At 41.8% G+C, this 23030-nt stretch overlaps 1 protein-coding gene across 2 annotated transcripts in view; it reads left to right on the top strand.

Annotated features, from left to right (window-relative positions):
* CEP120 (centrosomal protein 120) overlaps positions 1-23030 on the top strand; it is a 151657-nt gene that overhangs the window by 66119 nt on the left and 62508 nt on the right. For both annotated transcript variants that reach the window (XM_040344364.1, XM_040344355.1), the window contains exons 15-16: positions 2004-2096; positions 16898-17059. In XM_040344364.1, the coding sequence (XP_040200298.1) occupies positions 2004-2096; positions 16898-17059 (255 nt within the window). The remainder of the gene's footprint in view (positions 1-2003; positions 2097-16897; positions 17060-23030) is intronic.

Below are 23030 nucleotides of genomic sequence, written 5' to 3'. Positions count from 1 at the left end.
GGTCTTGTTTTTGTATTTATTGATTTATTTATTTATTACAAGTACTTGTATAGCACCATCAATTTACGCAGCGCTATACATATGTTGTACATTCGCAGCAGTCCCTGCCCTCAAGGAGTTAACAATCTCAGGTCCCTGACTTGCATTCATACATATACATACTAGGGCCAATTTAGAGCCAATGAACCTACCAGCATGTATTTGGAGTGTGGGATGAAACTGGAGTACCCTGAAGAAACCCATGCAGGCACAGGGAGAACATGCAATTCTGACAGGTAGTTCCATGGTTGGGATTTAAACCGTTCTTTCAGAATCAGAACACACAAATGTTCTTTGGTTCATATATGATTTCGAACATAGACGCTGAACCAGGGTGCCTTGCCCATCCTCAAGTAGTATAGCTGCAGTATTCACCTTCATTTTAGAGAGTCTCCGTACAGTTCTTTTTGTTGTGCCACTGATGGCCAACATCATTCAACCAAGTTCTTCTCAGCCCATGTTGTTCTGAGCCTGTCCTAGCCTGTGACTGGGCAATGAATTGAAAAGCGGCAAAGTGATGAGCTTATCTATCTGTCACTCTGCTTTCTCTTCCTATCAGCATACTACTTCTCAGCACATGAGCGGATTGGCTGCTTGTACTGCTTTTACCAGTCCCCTACACTTAAAGTGGAACTTTAGGTAATAAATAAAAATAAGAGTACAGGCAATTTTTTAAATGCAGAAGAGACCTGCTTTGTTTCTTCTGCATTAAAATGACCTACCTGCTTGAACAACCATGTACAGTGAGCTATGCACGAGCATCCACGCCCAGCCAATGAAATCGGACAGGGTTCGGAAATCTAAAAAGCCGACCGCTCGAAGATGCCAGCGGGGAGCTCCAGGACGTCGCATTGCTGCAGCCAAGGCGAGTATAGTTCTGCTTTAACCACTTCTCACCCGGCCTATAGCAAAATGACGGCCATGCGGTGGTTCATTTATCCTAACTGGACGTCATATGCAGGATAACAGCCGCTGCGCGCCCGTGGGGGCACGCATTGCGGCGATCGGTGGTGTAATTGGCAGTCTGACACACTGCTACACTGATCTCGCTAAAGCGCCTCTGGCAAAGGCTCTTTACCACGTGACCAACCGTGTCCAATCACGGCTGATCACAATGTAAACGGGAAGAGCAGTTGTTCGGCTTTTCCTCACTCGCGTCTGATAGACGCGAGCCGATCGGCGGCTCTCCTGACAGGGGGGTCTGTGCTGATTGTTTATTTTTACTTTCCCTGGAAAGGCAGAAAGGGGTTTAACAATGGTGTCATTGAGGGCAAATCACTTTTTTTTTTTTTTTTTTTTCTTTCTTGGTTAAGAGCACAAATACATGTGTTAGGCTCAACTTGTCACAGACATATCTTAAGACCCCTTTCACACTGAGCCGCCCATAGCGTTGGCGGTAAAATGCAGCTATTTTTACTGCTGACGCTATGGGCGGATTTGCGGCGCATTTCGGCCACTAGCAGTGCACATTTAACCCCTGCCGCTGCCCATTGATTTCAATGGGCAGCAGTGGTGGAGGAGCGGCTAGCAGGCTAGCAAAGATGCGGCTAGCAGGACTTTTTTTTTTACCGTCCTGCTAGCACAATGCTCCAGTGTGAAAGCTCTCAAGTTGTCACACTGAAGACAATAGTGCAGCTTTTTAAGGGCAGATTGCAGGCGCTATTTTTAACGCTATAGCGCCTGCAATACGCCCTCAGTGTGAAAGAGGTCCAACTTTCTCACCAATTGAAATGTACCTGCAATGCATTGAAAATAAACAGTTTGAAAGACTCCCAGCACATGAAAGAATTGCTCAGTATGAGTTTCTGTTCTTCATAATCCCCAGCAGGATGATTGTTTGTTTTAAAGGATAAAACTGAATCTGAACACATGTTAGAAAAGTCAAAACATCAATATTTGGTTGATTAAATGCAATATTTTTGTCGAGTGAAACGTAGAATCCATTTTATTTTTTATTTTTTTAGGTTGCTGAATGTACAGCTCTGCAAGAGCAATTACAAAAAACTCTGGCAGATGTAGAAAAGAGAGAGCGTCAGCTTGCCAGCGATGAAATTGAGGTATGATTATTTATTTCAGCAGATCAGTATAATTGCAAAATAGATTTTAACTACATTGAAACAATCCAGAGGAAAGATGGTGGTCTATATTTATTACATTCTCATTAAAAGAAAATCACTAAACTATCATTAACTTAACTCAGTATGTCTCACCAAAGCACTCTGTGTAAAAGGCTGATGGTTAAAAAAAGTGTACAAATGCAAATTTTAAGTACATTAACAGGCCCATCAAATGGGGTTTTAAGAGTGTCTGTCTCTCTCTCTCTCAAATTCAAATAAGCTTTATTGGCAAGACCAAATCTCTCTCCCCCCCCCCCTTGGGGGTTCTAAGTAATTTTCTAGCAAAAAATATAGATTTTAACTTGTAAGCAACAAGTGTCATAAAAAGGCCTAGTCTTCAAGTGGTTTAACAGCCCTCATTTGCAGACAGAACTTTAATCTTTGATCTAAAAGAACCAAATTATACAATGTTCCTTTTTATCTCCGCATCACAGCAGAGAATTTGTTACATCATATGCAGAATGATGGCCCGGGAAGTGGTTTTGTCAGAGGCTTCTTACCACGTGATCAGCTGTGACCAATCACAGTAAACTGCATTTCTCGGTTCACGCTGACAGGGAGAGCTGATTGACGGGGGGGGGGTGTATCCTGTGCTGATAATCGGCACATTTATTATCAGCACAGCCTCCTCAATTCTGCCTATCACATGCCAATCGGTGTCCCCACAATAAAGTGTGCCAGTGCCCACCTCCGTGCCAATCAGTGCCCAGCAGTAACACCAGTCAGTTATCTATCAGTACCTCATCGTCAGTACTGCCCATCAGTGCCACCTGTTAGTGCTGCATATCAGTGCCACTTTATCAGTGCTGCCTCGTTAGTGCCCGTCGTTGAGGGGGAAAAAAACATTTTATGACAAAAACTAAGGGAAAAAACCGTTTCAGCCCCCCCCCCCCCCCACAAAAAAATGTTGGTCTTTTTTTTTAGTTTACCAAAAAATAAAAACTCCAGAGGTGATCAAATACCACCAAAATCTGAAAAGCTGAAAATTCTCAGGAATGGCCGAAAGTGCCTGGTATTGAAGTGGTTTAACATATGTACCAGATAAAATGTGTGGTTTTAACATTTATTTCATACGATGTAAGATTTCTTCTTTTTTTTTTTGTGTTGCATAGAATTCAAATGTACCCGGAAAGTCCCATTTTATTTTATATAGTGAAATTGGGTAAGGGGGAAGGTGGTACATACAGTATATCCCTCGCTATCCAGCATTATATACAATCTATTTAACCTCTTACTACTCATTCACTGATTCGTATTTTTATACTATACATGCTGCTCAAAAATCTTCCTATAATATGTATATAGTATATGCCTTTAACTTTTTCACGGCTGGCAATGTAAGTATTACATTAGCTGAAGCGCTGTCTTGTAAACAGTATTTTACCTTTTAACTTTACGCTGCTTGCTGTGTAGTAGAAGTCAATTGGACCATTTTAAACTCGCCCAGTCACTACTGTATGCTTCGGAAGGTGCAGCCACCCCATCACCATGTGACTCCGGGCTCACTTGTCCCTTCTGTGTGCCTAGAACTTGTCAGGATGGAGAGCAGTTAGAAATCCACACACTTCCGTTTGCTGATCTCCCCCTAGGAAGAATGAACCCAGAGACATGCAAAATTGGCGACTTTCATGTTGCAACCTTCCTGATCGGAAAAGATGCTGGTCAAAGACAGTCTGTGCTTGGCCAGATTCGAAAGGGTGCAGAGGATGACTCCTTAAGGAGAACCTTCACTATGCTATCCTGGTAATGGCAATACAATAAAAGGGTAAATGGACTTGCGTGGGAAAAGTATTGCAAATAATAAAAAAAAAAGAAATGTATAGCGTATATGCAGTGTTTAATTTTGGCAGCAAATTTCGATTTCGTTTTAGTCTTAGGACAAAAATGGCATTTTAGTTTTAGTCCCATTTTAGTCATCGTGTTTTAGTAGACTAAAATCTCCAGTACATGTAAGTCTAATATAATCATTTTATTCAACTAAAATTGAATATTCACAGTACACATCCCCCGCACCCTCTACACAATACAAAGCCCCCCACAGTGCACAGCCCCCCACCCTCTGCACAATACAAAGCCCCCCACAGTACACAGCGAAGCCCCCCACAGTACACAGCACAGCCCCCAACCCTCTGCACAATACAAAGTCCCCCACAGTACACAGCACAGCCCCCGTCCTCTGCACAATACAAAGCCCCCTGCAGTACATCGCACAGCCTCCCCACAATGCAAAGCCCCCCGCAGTACACGGCACAGCCCACCACCCTCTGCACAATACAAAGCCCCCCACCCTCTGCACAATACCAAGCCCCCACAGTACACAGCACAGCCCCCAACCCTCTGCACAATACAAAGCCCCCCACAGTACACAGCACCGCCCCCTGTCCTCTGCACAATACAAAGCCCCCTGCAGTACATCGCACAGCCCCCCACCCTCTGTACAATGCAAAGCCCCCCGCGCATTCCCAGGAGACCCCCCCCAGTCTACTGGGACAGCACTGCCAGCGTACTCTAAAGTTAAGAATAAATCAGTGCCAGCCCTTTCTCGTACACAGCTCCTCCTGTGTCACTCTCATTGTAAACCTAAATTTACCTCATAGCTTCGTTCTTGCATGGACCCGGTCACATGGCTGCTCTCATCTCAAGATTTATGGATGGTCATGTGACCGCTCTCCTCCTCCAATCTAAAGCAACACTCGGAGGAGGAGCAGGAGGAGGAGAGCGGCCAAAAAGAACGAAGCTATTGAGGTTAGATGCTTCAGCTTACAATGAGTGACGGAGGAGGAGGAGCAGTATAGGAGAAGGGTCTGGCAATGATTTTTTCCCAATGATGGACTTCACTGGTAGTGCTGTCCAAGGGCCAGGAGAGGCGGGTGGCTGGCTTGACTACCCCCCAATGTGTGGCACCTGGGGGTGGACCGCCTGATCCCTGCCCCATATTGGTAAAAAATAAACACTTTGTGTTATACGTCGATAAATACAGCAAATTCATGAGCTTCCCTCCTTGCCATTAACGTCCAGTTTTCATTCCTCAACAAACGATTTCTATTTTCGTTATAGTTTTCGTCAGTTGACGAAAATGTGCTGTACTTTTCAGTTCCGTTTTCGTCACTGTAATTGCCTCTGACGAAAATTATGACAAACGTTTTCGTTGACGAAATTAACACTGCGTATACATTTGCTACACAAGCCACATGGTCATTTTAATGTTATATTAAAAAAATCTCCATTCCTTTTAAGTCTGCAAAATGGTGATTTTCTGTAACGTTCAATGCAATATGGCAACCTGGAGGCATTCCATACACAGTTGATGTACGGTACGCCCTGGAAATGTAATTTCCTGCTTGTGCAATTTGGCTCGCAAATTTTACCAGAACTCTGCACAAGGTACAAGTCAGATTTTAGTTGTCCTCTGCAAAAAAAACTTCAGTTTTGATGAAATGCTTCTAAAGAGTAATTGCTTCTAAAAGAATGCAGACCCTGCCACTCTCCTCATTGGATACCTGCAAATGCCCAATAGATGATGAAAAAATCACTGCCATTCAGAATCTTTATCCAAAAGACATAAAAAAAACCAATGCTGTTCCTTTAGAATAGAAACGGGTAGGAATCTGCAACAAAGTTTGCTGAAATCCCTGCAACGTAAGTAGATCACCCAGAGGAGGGTTGTTATCTCTTTCATTTCTCTTTAATTAAAAAAATAAAAATTTAAAACTGAACCTAGGATTTGTGTGTGTGTGTGTGTGTGTGTGTGTGTGTGTGTGTGTGTGTGTGTGTTTTTTATTGTAAAAAGCTCACCTAGTGTAGACCTCAAAGCCCTGAGACTGCTGCTGGGTGACACTGTCTTGGAAGTGATGATGGCTAACTTGGAGCTGTTGCTTTTAAGTTGAATTATATAGTCTATTCCTTCACTCCTCCCATGGCAGCTACATAAAGGTTATGTAGGTAGGGGCAGAGGAGCTGGGCCATTACAGAGAATAATTAGATACTGTATGTGTACATGGCTATGATTTGCAAGGGAGCTGGGAAATTGACACGTACTGGAATATTCAAATTTGCTAGCAAGCTTAAAGGGGTTGTAAACCTTCCTGTTTTTACCATTTAATGTATCCTATGCATTAAGGTGAAAAAACATCTGATAATTCCCGGCCCCCTAGCTATGACTAAGCATTGTATAACAATGTGAAACGCGTCAGCTATATCATCCCACCGTTTGCTGTTTCTTTGTTTGTGCAGTGTTTTTTTACTGGATTAAAGGCTTTTATTGTTTTTTACATTTATCGGAGTGCGGCTGTCCATACCTTTTTGCTTCTATTTATGCTTCGTGCATTGCCTGCACCCACTGGATTTTTCTGAGTCCACACTCACCACCGAGGTGCACTCATCTGGAGCGGCGGTCTCTTTCTCCCCGGTTTTACTTACCTGAGCCCTCGAAAGTCCCACGTCGAGATCGAGCTGGCTCTTTGCCTGGGCTTCTTGACTCTTCATTTGATAGCAGCGCAGCCATTGGCTCTCGTTGCTGTCAATCAAATCCCATGACGTGGGGGGTGGGACCGAGTCGGCATTCATGTCTATGAACGCAAATGCTGGACTCGGGAGCACACCCGCAAAGTAACCCCCTTGGGAGAGTGCTTCCCAGAGGCGGTTTTCTAATGCGGGGAGGAGCCAAGACAGCAGCCGAGGGACCCCAGAAGATGGCATTCGGGCCACTCTGTGCAAAACAAGCCCGGCACCCACTGTGACCGTACATAGCGGAAGCCTGTCAGCAAGTCAAGAGATGAGAAACTGAGATCCAATAATAAAAGCAGCACACTGCAATACAGAGTTGGGCACACATTTAACCCCTTGATTGCCCTAGATGTTAACCCCTTCCCAGCCAGCGTCAGTACAGTGACAGTGTAGAAAATTGTCACTGAGCACTGTATTAATGTTACTAATGATGCCTGTTCCCTCTAGCGTCAGTTTGTGTTAGATTGGCCACGACACTATCGCAGTCCCATTATAAGTTAAAAAGCTGATCACCGCCATTGGTAGTATTAAAAAAAAATTCAAAATTCAAATTCAATGTGTATATCCCAGTATGTAGACGCTGTAACTTTCAATATACACTTACTGGGATTTATTTTATTTTTTGAATCAAAGACAAGTAGCAGAATACATTTTAATTTAATGAAGACCTTTTTATTTTAGTTTTTTTAATTGGATATGTTTTAAAGCAAAAAGTAAAAAATATTTTTTACTTCAAAATTTTAAGTCCTTTATTTTTTATTTTAAAAAAAGAAAAAACAGTGATGATCAGATGTCGCCATAAGAAACCTATTTGTGTGAAAAAAATTATATATTTTTTTTATGGTACAGCATTGCATGACCACGCAATTACCAGTTAAAGTAGTGCTGTGCCAAATAACAAAAAATGGCCTGGTCTTGAAAGGGGTAAAATCTTCCGGTGTTCAAATGGTTTAAAAAAATAACAAAAACAAATGTATTGACAAAAACTCTGCAAGTAAACATTTAAATACTTATTTTTTTTACCTGCAATTTTTTTAATGGTGACGGGGTCTGTTTAGGACACTGACTGGAGTTTTACCTTTTTTTTAATGGTAAATGGTTCAGTTCTATGTATTTATAATGACATGTCAGAAATGTATTCTTACAGACTTGTAAAGTTACTAAATGGTCCACTATAAAGAACTCTATTCTATAAATATACAGTTACCTTAAAGCCAAATAAACCAGTAAATCGTATTGTGATGATGTCGGCGCTATTTGTTTTCACTTTTGTTCTTTCGCCTCATATATTGTAAAATATGATCAGGCTTCTAGAGCTTTACCTATGAAGTGTAAAGTTTTCCGCCTAGGAGTGGAAGGGGAAGAAAAGCCATAAATCACCAGGGTCAGGGCGAATATCCTGCTTTCTGTTCTTGGCACAATCCTATTGGTAAAATCCGACATCTGTTAGGATGCAGACATAAAGCAGAGAGTAACTCTGGTGCCTTAAACATTTCCTTATCTAAGATGCATTAATTTATTCTGGACATGTTGACATACTGGATCTGCTCTAGGAAAGTTTTATGAAAATTGTCTTTGGTTACCATGTAAGTTTTTACATATAAAAGGATCAGTGGGATAACTCTCTTATTTATAATTCCCTTTTGTTATTTTCAGTGAGGTTCATCTTTTTTCTTTTTTCTTTGAAAACCAGCTTATTGACACTTATATGTGTTCATAAACTTTTGGTATGCTTAAACTTTAAGAATAAAATATCCTAATTGGCTTAAATATTCCTTTCAATGTCATGAACATTTTTTTTTATTCACTTAGATTACTTCATGTCTGTCTGCACATTGAGTTGCCATATGGTAGCTGACAGCAGAGATCAGACTTGCTGGGAAAGTGTCGGCTATATAAGCTGGGCAGAAAATGGAAGTACTTGTGCATGCTTACTAAGAGGACAACCTCAGTATGGGATGCAGAAGTGAGCTCATGTTTAAATTTAATCCTAGCATACAACCCAAGCGGGTTATATAAAAAAAAAAAAAAAAAAACAGGCTCTGATGTTGGTACAGCGATCTCCCCCACTGGGCTGTTGTCTTCTGACAGCGAACCCCCCCCCCCCCCCCGCCAGAACACTCCGGTCATCGCTGATTGGGAGCCGGACAGCTGCTGGTTTCCAGTATGCATGTCCAACAGAAGCCAACCGAACAGCCAGCTTCTGTCGGACCGGCTGCCAATACACACAGGCCGAATGTCCAGACAGTTTTTATTGAACTGGCTAATGTCGCCCGTGTGTATGGGGCTTAGGTCCAAAGGTTAGGCAGAACAGAAAATACATATTTATGCTATTAAATGGTGTACAATAATGTTTTATAGGGCACTTTAGCATGCCTTAAGTACAAGGGGCCAGTTTTCTGTCCTTCAGAATTTAGGGGGGGGGGGGGGGCCCGGAATGTGCCCAGTGGTAGTAAACAATGTCCAATCTTTGATGTTTGGGGGAGAAATAGTTGATGTCAGTGGGAGGAATAGTGCCCCATTGTTGGTGTCAGTGGGAGGAATAATGCTCCATCTTTGGTGTCAATGGGAGGAATAATTCCTCAAGGGCCGCATAAATGGAAGCAAAGAGCCACATCCGGCCCTCGGGCTGCAGTTTGGAGACCCCTGGCTTAAAGGATAAGTTCACCTTTACAAAAAAAATGCAAATTTTTTTTGCAGGTAAAAAAATATGCATTTCAGCAGATCGTGGGTGCAATGCCACTGTCCTGCACACTGTCTGTGTATCTCTTATATAGTCAGGCAGTTACATTGTGACAGGAAGCCTTAATGAGCTACCACAGTGCCGTGGTAGTTCATTGAGAACTACAAGCCTAAAGCCTTATCAGTTATGTACATGGCAATGTATTTGTTCTCATTTTATCCAGGTAATCATTTATCTAGTAGTAGATAACTCTTGCAACTAGACTTTTTCTGTGACCTATAGGCCTCGTTTACACCATGCATGCAGAAAAACTGATGGAGGGAAAAAATGCACAGATTTCACTTGCAGAGACATGAATTTACATACAATTTTAATGTGTGTGTATGTGTGTGTGTTCAGTGAGTTTTCATCCACAGTTACCCCTTATGTCTTGTGCCCCCTTGTGCTGTCAGTTTTTTGTCTACGTTCTAGTCTGGAGCTGTGTGGGAAAACTGCAGACAATGCTGCATAATAGCACATAAACTAAAGGACTTCTGCTATATTTTTACATGGTTGCATAGTAGGCGAGGTTGAAAAAAGAGTCCAAGTCCAACCTGTGTGTGTGATTTTATGTCAGTATTAAATTGTATATCCCTGTATGTTGTGGTCGTTCAGGTGCCTATCTAATGTTTTTTTTTTTTTAATTATCGATGCTCCCCACTGAAACCACTGCCTGTGGAAGAGAATTCCACATCCTAACCGCTTTTACAGTAAAGAACCCTCTACACAGTTTAAGGTTAAACCACTTTTCTTCTAATATTGGTGAATGGCCACGTGTCTTATTAAATTCCTTTTCACGGAAAAGTTTTATCCCTATTGTGGGGTCACCAGAATGTTATTTGTACATTGAAATCCTATCCCCTCTCAAGCGTGTCTTCTCCAGAGAGAACAAGTTCAGTGCTCGCAACCTTTCCTCATAATTAATATCCTCCAGCCCCTTTATCAGTTTTGTTCCCCTACTCTGAACTCTCTCCAGTTTCAGCACATCCTTCCTGAGGACTGGTGCCCAGAACTGGACGGCATACTCCAGGTGCGGTCGGACCAGAGTCTTGTAGAATTATTGTTTTATCTCCGGAGTTAATCCCCTTTCTAACCACTTGCCGCACGCCGATGTATGTCGGCAGAATGGCACAGCTACGCATATTGGCGTACAGGTACGTCCTCTTTAATATGCACAGCCGTGGGGCATGCTCGCGACCTGGTCGGGAACGCCGTGACTACGTCAGCAGGACCCGATCAGGTCACAGAGCTGAAGAACGGTAAGAGATAAGTGTAAACAAACCTTTCCCCGTGCTTTCTAGTCAGACTCTCACTGATCGTTTGTTCCCTGTCATAGGGAACAACGATCAGTGATGTGACACGCCAAGCCACGCCCCCACACAGTAAGAATCACTCATTAGATCACACTTAACCCCTTCAGCGCCCCCTACAGGTTAACCCCTTCACTGCCAGTGTCATTTCCACAGTTATCTGTGCATTTTTATAGCACTGATTGCTGTAAAAATGACTGGTCCCAAAATAGTGTCAAGTGTCCAATGTGTCCGCCATAATGTCGCAGTCACGATAAAAATTGCTGATCGCCGCCATTACAATTAAAAAAAATTATTAATAAAAATGCCATAAAACTATCCCCTATTTTGTAGACGCTAAAATTTTTGCGCAAACCAATCAAACGCTTATTGCGTTTTTTTTTGTTTTTTTATCAAATATTTAGAAGAATACGTATCGGCCTAAACTGAGAATTTTTTTTTTTTATATATATTTTTGGGGGATATTTATTATAGCAAAAAGTAAAAAATATTGTTTTTATTTTTCAAAATTGGTTAATTGTTGAATATATAGATGAAGGGGGCGCTAAAAAAAAAGTGAGTAGTAATAATATATATAGTAAATCCTAGTACATCAGACAAGTATATAAAAAAAACAACAATTAGTATTGTGAATAATCTCCAGAAGCACCACCAAAGATGGTGGATTTATTAAAATACGAGTATAAAAGTCCATAGATAAAGTGCTTGTGCTCAGACGATGTCTTCAAATTCACTGCGAAAATCTCCACCTCCATCAGCTGTAAAATCACCCAAAACTGTGCTTAAAGGGTGGCACCTTACCAGATGGTGTTGACCTATTTATTTAAAAAGAGGTCAATAGTAGCTTTGTGTCACAATATATGGACTTCATACGCGGCTCATAATCCTTTGGTTCAGCCTGACTCCAATATCATGCAGCGGAACAAAGAAAAGAGAAAACCGCCATAGTGTAATTTCGTTTATTAAAAGATTAGTATAAAACACAGTGCAAAGTGGCTCCTTACTCTTGCTGGTGCCTGTGACCCGGCACTGAGGCTGTTCGACGTGTAGATAATGGATAGATGGCTCCACGCTGGGGAAGCGTACCTCCTTGTTACAGAGAACCAGCGGGACCGGAAGTGTGTAGCTGTGTGTGACCACCTTGACGTATGTTTCGTTAACACGTCATCAGGAAGCGTACCTGGTCACGCACTGGACCTGTAATATAGGTCCATCAATCAGCTGAGTGGGAGGGATTAGACCTATAACAGCCTCTGTCCCGGTTCCAGCAACCAAACTAAACTCCTCTATATATTTAAAAGGCGACGTGCCAGTTTACGTAGCGAACTACTGGCAAATGCACAACAAATGTAACTTATAAAAATGCATGTATGCCTATATATTCACCTCTGCTTCAGCAATAAAATCAACATTAATAACATTAATATCTTTTTAAATAATCTGGGGAAAAAAGAGGATTCAATTATATATGTATAGACTATGAGATGAGTACAGCATCACCTATATTAATACATTTAAAAAAAAAATATTTTTAAAATTGGATCCAGAAATTAGCATCAAACATATACATAGGCTTATGGGATGAAAATGTATGAATAAAGATTCCAGATCAACCAAAATTGGGTTATTCATTTGTCCGGAAGCAATTTAAGTCCAGCTCAAGTCCGGCTGCATCATTCTTAGGCGGTGCAACCACTGGGTCTCATTCTGAGAGACAGCCTTGGTAAGGTCAGTGCCTCTCCAATGGCTGGTGACCCTGTCTATTCCATAAAACGTAAGCTGAAGTGGATCCCTATTATGGCATTGGGCAAAATGCCTAGAGACACTGTAATTGGGGAAACCTTTGATATTGGCCACATGTTTGTTTATCCTGACTTTTAACTCTCTAGTAGTCCATCCTACATACTGGAGGGTACAAGGACATTCCAGGACATAGGTGATGTATTTGGAATGACAGGTGATAAGTGGCTTAATAGCAAATTCTTGTTTAGTCACGTTAGACCTGAATTTACTTATTTTCCTCCCTTGTCCATTGGTGTTCTTACAAGATCTACAATGGGTGCAATAGTGAAAACCGGATCCATCTAAAAATGTTAGTGGTTTTTCCGGAGGGTCTGGAACATTAGCTGCCATCATGTTCCTCAGACCTGGGGCCCTTCTATATATGAAAGTAGGTTTTGGTGGCAAGATTTTAACCAAGTCTTTGCTTGCAGCAACTTGGCATTGCTGAGCCTTACATCTACTAGGACCCCCAGGTCCTTTTGCATCCTGGATTCCCACAGAGGTCCTCCCCCCTAGTGTCACTCAAATGCATTTCTTTTTTTTTTTTTTTTTTTTTCTACATTAAACCTCATTTGCTATGTAGTTCCCCCACCCCATTAATTTGTTCAAATCTTCTTGCAAGGTTTCCGCATCCTGTGGAGAAGTCATTGCCCTGCTTAGCTTAGTATTGTCCGCAAATACAGAGATTGAGCTGTTTATCCCATCCTTCAGGTTGTTTATGAATAAATTAAATAGGATCGGTCCCAGGACAAAACCCTGGAGGACCCCACTTTCCACCCGAACCATTCCAAGTACTCCCCATTTATCACTACCCTTTGAACTTGTCCCTGTAGCCAGTTTTTAATCCATGAACTCAGTAAACGTTTATGGGGAACCGTATCAAATGCTTTTGCAAAATCCAGATACACCACATCTATGTGCAGTGATCAAGGCGATGTGCCGAAACACGTCTGCTTTTGTTTTTTGTTTAACATGTGCCAATAAAAGTATTTACATTTGATATGGAGTTGCCGGCCCTTCTCTTTACTACACCATGTCTATGGGCCTTCTTTTTATCTAGATGGCAGCTAACTTCCTCATAGAAGGTTAATAGATTGGTTTGGCAAGAACGATTCTTCATGAATCCATGCTGATTACTGCTAATAATACTGTTGTCATTACTACAATCTTGTATATAGTCCCTTATCCCCTCCAAGAGCTTGCATACAATTGATGTTAGGCTAACTGGTCTGTAATTCCCAGGGATGCATCTTGGCCCTTTTTTAAATATCTGTGCTACATTGGCTTTTCTCCAATCAGCTGGTACTTTTCCAGTCAGTAGACTGTTCATAAAAAATTAGGAACAATAGTCTGGCAATTACTTACTTGACTGAGTTCCTTAAGGACCCTTGGGTGCAAGCCATCTGGTCCCGATGACTTATTAATGTTACATTTTGAAAAGTCTATTTCTAATTCTGTCCTCTGTTAGCCATGCGGGTGCTTCCTGTGACGTGTCATGAGGATAAACATTGCAGTTTTGGTTACTGAAGGAGAAGAATACATTCAATACCTTTGCCATCTCTCCATCCTTAGTAACCAGATTCCCCTCATCATTGTTTATGGGACCAATATGATCTGACCTCCCTTTCTGACTATTTATGTACTTAAAGCGGTTGTAAACCGCATATACAATTTTTTATTTTTTTTTTACCTGCAAGGCAAAATGCATAATCAGCTAGTATGCACCGCATAATAGCTGATTATGAAATACTTACCTCAAAACGAGGTGAACAACACTTACCTGGTTCACGCCGAGCGAGATGTCATCTTGCTCCGGCGTGTCTTCCGGGTATCGCCGCTCCAGCGCTGTGATTGGCTGGAGCGGCGCCGCTCCAGCGCTGTGATTGGCTGGAGCGGCGATGACGTCACTCCCGCGCATGCGCGCGGGAGATTTAAAATCGGCAAGGTCCGGCGGCTGCCGGATCTTCCGCCGTGGATCCCTCCTGCGCATGCGCCGCCCGCATTGCGAGGGGAATATCTCCTAAACCGTACAGGTTTAGGAGATATTCTTTTTACCTACAGGTAAGCCTTGTTATAGGCTTACCTGTAGGTAAAAGTGAAAAATTAAGGTTTACAACCGCTTTAAAGAATTTCTTGGGATTTGTTTTTACTCTCCTCTGCTATGTGTTCTATCTTCTCCGCCCTGATTACACCCTTACATTTCTTGTTGCATTATTTGTAAAGTTGGAACGCTGATGCATTTTTACGTTGAAGTTAAGCCACCCAGGACATTGGCTCTTTTAAATTTATTTTCCGTTGGGATGCACTGGCTAATGCCCATTTTTAATATGCTCTTAAAGCATACCCATTTTTTCACTGTGTTCTTTGTTCCTAAGATTTTATCCCAATTATTTTTTTTCTAGCAAGTATCGTAGTTTGGGGAAGTTGGCTCTTTTGAAATTCAGTGTCTTTGTATTCCCCTTATGTTTCATTTTTTGTGTGATTTTTATATTAAAACAAATTGACCTGTGATCACTGTTTCCTAAATTGCCCCGTATTTCCACATCCATGGTCGGGTCTGTATTGTTGGTAATCAGTAGGTCTAGTAACAGTTTGTTTCTAGTTGGTGCATTTACCTTCTGACCCATGAAATTGTCCTGCAAGACATTTAGGAACTGGTGAGTTTTATATGAATGCGCCCAGTCTATGTCTGGATAATTTTAAAATCCCCCATTATAATGACACTTCCAATTCTTGCCGCAAATCCAAATTGTGATAGGTGGTCCTACCATACGCCTATAGCATACTCCCAGTATTTCTTTCTCCTTTAGTTTCCCCCCTTTGTAGCTCTACCCATATTGCTCCCTTAGTCATGTCATCTCTTGCATTGACTTTTTCACCATTTTTGATATGCAGGCATACCTTTTTTTTTTTTTTTTTTTTTTTTACCCTCTCTATCTCTGCGATATAAGGAATACCCTTAAATGGTTGCCAGCTATTTATAAGAGCTGTTGAACCAAGTCTATGAAATTCCTAAAAAATCTAAATCCTCCTCTTACAAAAGTAGCTCTAGTTCTCCCCCCTCGACTCCTGGCATTGATGAACATGCTACGTAGTACAGACCCGTCTAACTATCTGCTTATTGGGTGCTCTGGGGTTGCAAATAGGACTTGTTACTATACTTACCTCGGGTTTAGGTGCTTTAGGCAACCTACCACTAATGCCCCCAATACTACCCTCTGGAATATGTTCCCCGCTGACTATCTCTACCTCTGCACTCCCCCAGCAGATCTGCACCTTCCCCATTTAGGTGCAGTCTATCTTCAATGATACAGAACAAGTCCAGCTGATTGTGACTAACTGCAACTAGATGTTCATGGCAGTGATTTTCTTAATTGAACAGTCAACATGCTGCTGTTTAAGCTGGAACTTACACATAGTTTAGTCAGATGATTCCCAACATCAGTCCTCAAGTACCCCCAACAGGTCATGCCTTTAGGATTTCCTTCACTTTGCACAGTTGCTTTAACTGCTTCCCGATTGCCCCTTACTGCTACACAATCTTGATCCTGCACTTCTGATTTTTTTGCATGAATGGCGGTGCGCTTCAACTGTCGATTTACACAGTGGGAGCTAATCGTGGGGTCCCATGGACCGATGTCCGCTGATCGTTCGTTACACTAACAGAATGACAATCTGCCTATGTAAACAATTCAAAGCAGGGACCAGTGAGGCTGGGCCGCGCCGCTTGCGCATGCGCAGTAGGGAACCGGGCAGTGAAGCCGTAACGCTTCACTTCCTGATTCCCTCACCAAGGATGACGGCGGGGGCAGCCAGGAGATGAGTGATTGCTTGGCCTCGGCTGCCGATATCGCAGGCGGGCTGGACAGGTAAGTGTCCATTTTTTTTTAAAAGTCAGCAGCTGTAGTATTTGTAGCTGCTGGCTTTAAAAAAAAAAAAAAAAAAAAAAAATATTGCTAGCAGCATGAGGATTAAAAATGGTTGAGAGAATTTCCACTTTGACATTTTCAGTGGAATTCTGTAAGCTTTCAGTTCCAGACCGCCAGGCTTTGGCAAGAGTTGTTTAGCGGCCGTGAAAATAAGGGATATGGTTCAAAATTCATTAGCGGTACACCCCATTGGTCTACAGTTTAGTAACACATTATATGGCTTTTTAGGGATGCTATGGCCCAGTACAGCGTGTTCATTGATAAACCCTAGTTTAAAAGCCTTTGACTCTAGGACAGTCCCACAAATGTGAACTAATATACCCCTAAAACAAAGGTTTGAGGCAAACAGAAAGCTAGTTTAAATATAAAGACTACAGGTAAGATTAGAAAATAACAAAGTGTTGGTTTTCTTCTGGAAGTGTATTTCCTAAGTGGTTAAAGTCTGTCTTTTTTTTTTTTTTTTTAAAGAAACCCCTTTTTATATTTTTGTAGTTCAACAAAGCAAGAGCAGAACTTCAGTTAGAGCGTGAACGGAGCGTTCAGGAAAGGCAGGACTCAATCAGGCGAGTCCGAGAAGATTGTCTTCATCAAATGGAGCTGGAGAGGTTGAAGATTAAACCGCTGGAAGAGGAAAAGCTCCGACTGCAGCATCAGGTAAATGAGGACCAACGGTTCTGTATGTAGAGGTTGCAGTTTGTTGATGTCCAATCTGCCTTTTGGAACTATGCATTAGTGTGGTTTAGCTTGGTGCTTTTTGAAATGTACAGGGGTTGGACAAAAATATGGAAACTCTACATGATTTGCAGGTGTGAAAGTGGCGACATGTTTCACATTAAGGCCTCATGCACACTGGATGTTTTTTGATGTTTTTACAACGGCTGTTTTTGGCTGTAGACATTTTTTTCTACAGTCCATAAACCCTCCATATTGTTAACCTATGTGTCCATACACACACAGGCTCTTATCGTCAGTTTTGGGCAGTGGCCTTTTTGAGCAGTAAAAAAAAAAAAAAAAACTAGTGGGTTCTGAGTGTCGTTTTTCAGCTGTAAAAACGCTGTAAAGCTGATAAACGCCAATAACTTCTCCAAAACTCCCCCCCCCCCTTTTTTTTTATCCATTGGAAAAAGAAAGCAAATATTAAAAAAAAAAATCTTCCAAAAAAGCTAAAAAATGGCAATGCAGAAAAACGCTAAAAAACACTATTGCAAAAATGTTGAAAAACTCACTGCAAAGCTATTGACATTTTTAAAATGTTATTTTAACGTCCAGGGTGCATGAGGCCTGAAAGCTGAAGTGATTTAACTTTTTTTTTTTTTTTCTTTTTCGGATGAGCCACTAGTAACACGGAGTCATGTCAGAGTTTGCTTAATTTCAAAGTGGGCAAATTGTTGGCACCCGCTTAGCAGGTGCCTCTGACTGAAGTTGCCAATTTATTTGCGGTGTCTCGAGGTACAGTATCAAAGGTTATGACTGCATATACAGTTTCATGGTTTGGGCCACCATATCTTGGTATTCTGCAGGCCCCATCATCACCTTGAAAGGTAGTCATTGCCAGCGACTATGTACACATTTTAGCTGACCATGTGCACCCTACTGTGCAGGCATGGTCTCCTGAAGACCACGCCATTTACCAAGACGTAAATGCTCCGATTCACACAGCTGGTGTTGTAAAATCCCTTTTTGACAAGCATGCAGACGAACGCTGGATACACACTATACAACTTTTCCTTTTAGATTTACCTTCAAATTTGTATGCAATCAGGGAGGCTACACTACATAGTTGAAAGTGTTTAGGTTTAACCGCTTCAGCCCCGAAAGATTTTACCCCCTTTCTGACCAAAGCACCTTTTATAATTTGGCACTGCGTCGCTTTAACTGACATCTGCGACATTGTACCCAAATTAAATTTGCGTCCTTACTTTCCCACAAATAGAGCTTCCTTTTGTTGGTATTTGATCACTTCTGCGGTTTTTATTTTTTCACTAGAAAAAAAAAAAACACTATCTTTTACTTTTTGCTATAATAAATATCCCACATTTAAAAAAGGCTATGTATTTTTCTACATATTATTGGGGAAAAAAATCGCACTGAACATATATTGATTGGTTTGCGCAAAAGTTATAGCGTCTACAAAATAGGGGGTCGTTTTATGGCATTTTTTTTTTTTTTTTTTTTACTAGTAGTGGCGGCGATCTGCGATTTTTATCGGGACTATGATGTTGAGGCGGAAACACCAGACACTTTTGACACATTTTTGGGATCATTCGCATTTATACAGTGATTAGTGCTATAATATTCACTGACTACTGTATAAATGTCACTGGCAGGGAAGGGATTAACACTAGGGGGCAATCAAGGGGTTAACTATGGTGCCTCACTGTGTTCTAACTGTAGGGGGATGGGACTTACTAGGAGGAGAGAGAGAGAGATCGTGGTTCATACGTTGTATGAACACGCGATTAGTTTCTTCTCCCCTAAGAGAACCGGGATCTGTGTGTTTACACACACATATCCCGGTTCTCGCTCTGTCACAAGCGATCGCGGGGCACGCCCCTAGTGGCCAAAAGGCGACGCAACGTATGGTAACATCGCTTCATCCAGCCATGCCATTCTACCGCAGTAAAACTGTTAGGATGGTCAGCAAGTGGTTAAACTCCTTATATGGTTTTGGTAAGTCTAAAGAAAATTGTGTAGGGCGTATCGAGCTAAAGTCTCGCACCTTATTTGGGCTCCGTAGCCGACAAACCTTGATATCCTATTGCTTTCCAAAATGGACCATAGTGGCAAAGTTCAGACTCGTTTACTGTCTTCGGCATCTCTGCAAGAACTGCAATGATTTTTGCATGAAGATTGGTATTGGATTCCATTAGCCACCATCCAAGACTTTTATATTTGTCAATCACCAGGAGACTTCAGTCTGTCTTGGATGCCAAAGGTGGTCCAACACCATATTGTGTAACGGTTTTTCTTTTACCTGGTGTTTCTATGATTTTGTCCAACCCCTGTACATGTGCCTGACTAACTAATGTTGCAAATTACTAGTCTTTGAATGTGGTGTTTGCAAAAGTTTTTTTTTTCTTTTTTAAGGTTTTATAACCTTTATTTTAATTTAATAACCATCTTTTTTACTAACTTCCTGTCCCTATGCTTAATTCCACTGCATCTATGGAAGGAGCCATGGTTGCCAGGCGAGCTGGATTTCAAACATGTCTCATGGCAAAGGATATAATTAATAATTTACTTCTAGCAAAAATCTTTTTTTCTTTTCTACCACTTAAGCCCCGGACCATTTTGTTGCTAAAGGACCAGGCCCCTTTTTGTGATTCGGCACTGCGCCGCTTTAACTGACAATTGCACGATCGTGCAGCGTGGCTCTCAAACAAAATTGATGTCCTTTTTTCCCCACAAATAGAGATTTCTTTTGGTGGTATTTGATCACCTCACCTGCGGTTTTTATTTTTTGCGCTATAAACAAAAAAAAGCCACAATTTTGAAAAAAATTCTATATTTTTTTGCTATAATAAATATCCCCCAAAAATATATATAAAAAACATTATTTTTTTCCCCTCAGTTTAGGCGGATACGTATTCTTCTACATATTTTTGTAAGAAAATTCGCAATAAGCGTTTATTGATTGGTTTGCGCAAAAGTTATAGTGTCTACAAAATAGGGGATAGTTTTATGGCATTTTTATTACTAATTTTATTTTTTAATAGTAATGGCGGCGATCATCCATTTTTTTATCGTGACTGCAACATTATGGCGGACACATCGGACACTTTTGACACCATTGTCATTTTTACAGCGATCAGTGCTATAAAAATGCACTGTTTACTGTGAAAATTACACTAGCAGTGAAGGGGTTAACCTGTAGGGGGCTCTGAAGGGGTTAAGTGTGCCCTAGTAAGTGATTCTTACTGTGTGGGGGCGTGGCTTGGCGTGTGACGTCACTGATCGTCATTCTCTGACAGGGAACAGACGATCAGTGACACTCACTAGGAAGAACGGGGAAAGGTTTGTTTACACTTGCCTTTCCCCGTTCTTCAGCTCTGCGACCCGATCGTGGGACACCGGCGGCGATCGGGTCCTGCAGTCACGGAGCTCATGACCAGGGCGCTAGCGACCCACGGCTGGGCTCTTAAAGGGGACGTACGTACCTGTACGTCCTTTTGCCCAGCCGTGCCACTCTGCCGACGTATATCGGCGTTAGGCGGTCCTTAAGCGGTTAATCTATTTTACAGTGACAAGAACACAGCATTTCTGTAATGGTTATCAGGTATTTTCTGTACTTGCTTAAAATGTTCTAATGCAGCCACCACATATAAGAACTGGAAAGATGTTACTTTTTTTTTGTTCTTGAGTTCAGTTATCTTTTGACATTAGTGTGCTTTGTGTATCATAAACCATTTCAATATTTTAAAGTAAAATGAAATACGATTTCACATTTTTAAAATTTTATTTTTTATTGTTTTATTTTAATTTTTTTCAATCCAAGCTCTTTTATTAGTATAAAATGACAAGACAATAAATAGTAGATTTCACACAAAGTACAGTTCATCTAGTCTTGTACAGGTATACATGCCTAAAATAGGCCAAGACAAGCATAACAGTGGGTCGATACGACAACCAGTAGGAGCAATACAAAACAGAGAATTCGAGAAAATAGCAGTTCTTCTCATATTAAAAACTATTACAGGATGTTTACCAAAATAAGCAATGACAGCACAACATACAACAGGTGGGAACATCCAAAATACAGTACTGTGTGGAGGAGGACCGACCGTACTAACATCCGTTGCAGCCTATACATAACTAATTGCAGTGGGGACAATCCAGGTGTCTAGTTAACCCTGCCAAACCAGACTAATGATTTATGCAAGGCACTGCGGTGGCGATAGGTGAGCTGTTCTCTCAGAAGGAGAGGGCTAACATAATTCATTCATTGTCTCATAGTCCGTATTGTGTAGGGCATCTAGTACCTAGCAATCGGTTTTCTAGCCAAATCTCTTTTTATCCGTTGTCACATCTCATAACTGCTGATTGCATGCAGCCTCTTTTCAGTAACTGCCTGTCTATGATCACGAAAATTGTGATCACAAAAATAACTCCTTACATAAAGCTGTCCCCACACTTATCAGAAGTTGGCCGATTCAGCAAGTACCATTTGAATTTTTAGCAGCTTGTGACCCTTCCTGTTTGACCAAACCAGATGATTGACTTCTGTTGAAGGGACATTTTAGAAAATGTACCTCTATTAGCGCCTCAGCTGCTGATCAGTGTATTCTGACAACATTGGGTGTAGTTGTACAATGTCCTTATGAGGGGATTCCTTCATCCACTTCTCTGCGTGGATCGAGGAATCTGTGTTTTGTTTTTCAGATTTTTTGTTTTCTGTTATCATCCTGCTGGCTGATCAGAAAACTGTATGGCCAGCTTAAGCAGTAAGTGGGCATTGGTCCTGTAGAGTGCTTGACTGTTCATTGCAGAATGGGATGATTAATACCATTATTTTGTCACCTTGTTCCAAAAACATAAATACATAAGGCAAGGCCATAAATAAACAGGCAAAACAATGGCCAGGGCTATATTTGGCTGTCCTTGCACAATTTGAGTGCTGCAATCTGGCTTCTAATATTAAAGGCCAAGTTCACCTTTTGAAACATGTTTCACCCGTATTTAGGGTGGAACATGTTTCAACAGCTGCAGCCCCTCCCCCAGTGACAGCGAGCAGGGATCTTCTCCCGGTGCCCGCTGTTACTACCGTATTTGAAAATAACATGGCTGTGCGGGATTCCACCAGTTTGCTGTGAATGACTTGTACCGTCGTCTTTTGCGCCCGACGGCTTGTAGTTCTGAATGGACTGCGAGGGTGATGAGCTGCCTCCATAATTCATTGACAAGCCCTGCAGCTTGTAAACAGCCAGCCTGTATGCAGGTACGAGCTTAAAGCGGCAGGGCTAGTCTGACATTGCACCACTGATCATGGGGAGGAAACCATGAATGCTATTTTTATGTGCATTTATTTTTCCAAAAGGTGAGCTTCTTGAAGGATACAGCAAACCGAAAAAGGTGTTTTGTCACAGGCGCCCATTTACGATTTACCAATAAGGACCCCTTTATACCTTTTCTGTTCTGTTTTTTTCTGCAGTGAAATGAGAGGCTCTTTCAGGGTGCTTTGCAGGCGCTATTTTTAGTGCTATAGCACTTGCAAAGCGCCTCAGTGTGAAAGTAGTCTTAAAGCGGTTGTAAAGGTACAATTTCCCCCCCCCCCCCCCCCCCCCCCCCCCCCCCCCCCCCCCCCCTAAATTGCTTCCTTTACCTTAGTGCAGTCCTTCACTTACCTCATCCTTCCATTTTGCATTTAAATGTCATTATTTCTTCTGATAAATCCTCACTTCCTGTTCTTCTGTCTGTAACTACACGCAGTAATGCAAGGCTTTTTTCCTGTTGTGGAGTGTCGTGCTCTCCCCCTCCCTTGGACTACAGGAGAGTCAAGATGCTCTGTACGTTGCAGATGGAGAAAGGAGCGGTGTCTTAGTGGGCGTCCTGACTCTCCTGTAGTCCAAGGGAGGGGGCGAGCACGACACTCCACACCAGGGAGAAAGCCTCGCATTACTGTGTGGAG

The sequence above is a fragment of the Rana temporaria genome, chromosome 1 (assembly GCF_905171775.1).
Source record: "Rana temporaria chromosome 1, aRanTem1.1, whole genome shotgun sequence".
NCBI classification, from domain to species: domain Eukaryota; kingdom Metazoa; phylum Chordata; class Amphibia; order Anura; family Ranidae; genus Rana; species Rana temporaria.
This window is presented reverse-complemented; position numbering and strand designations above follow the sequence as displayed.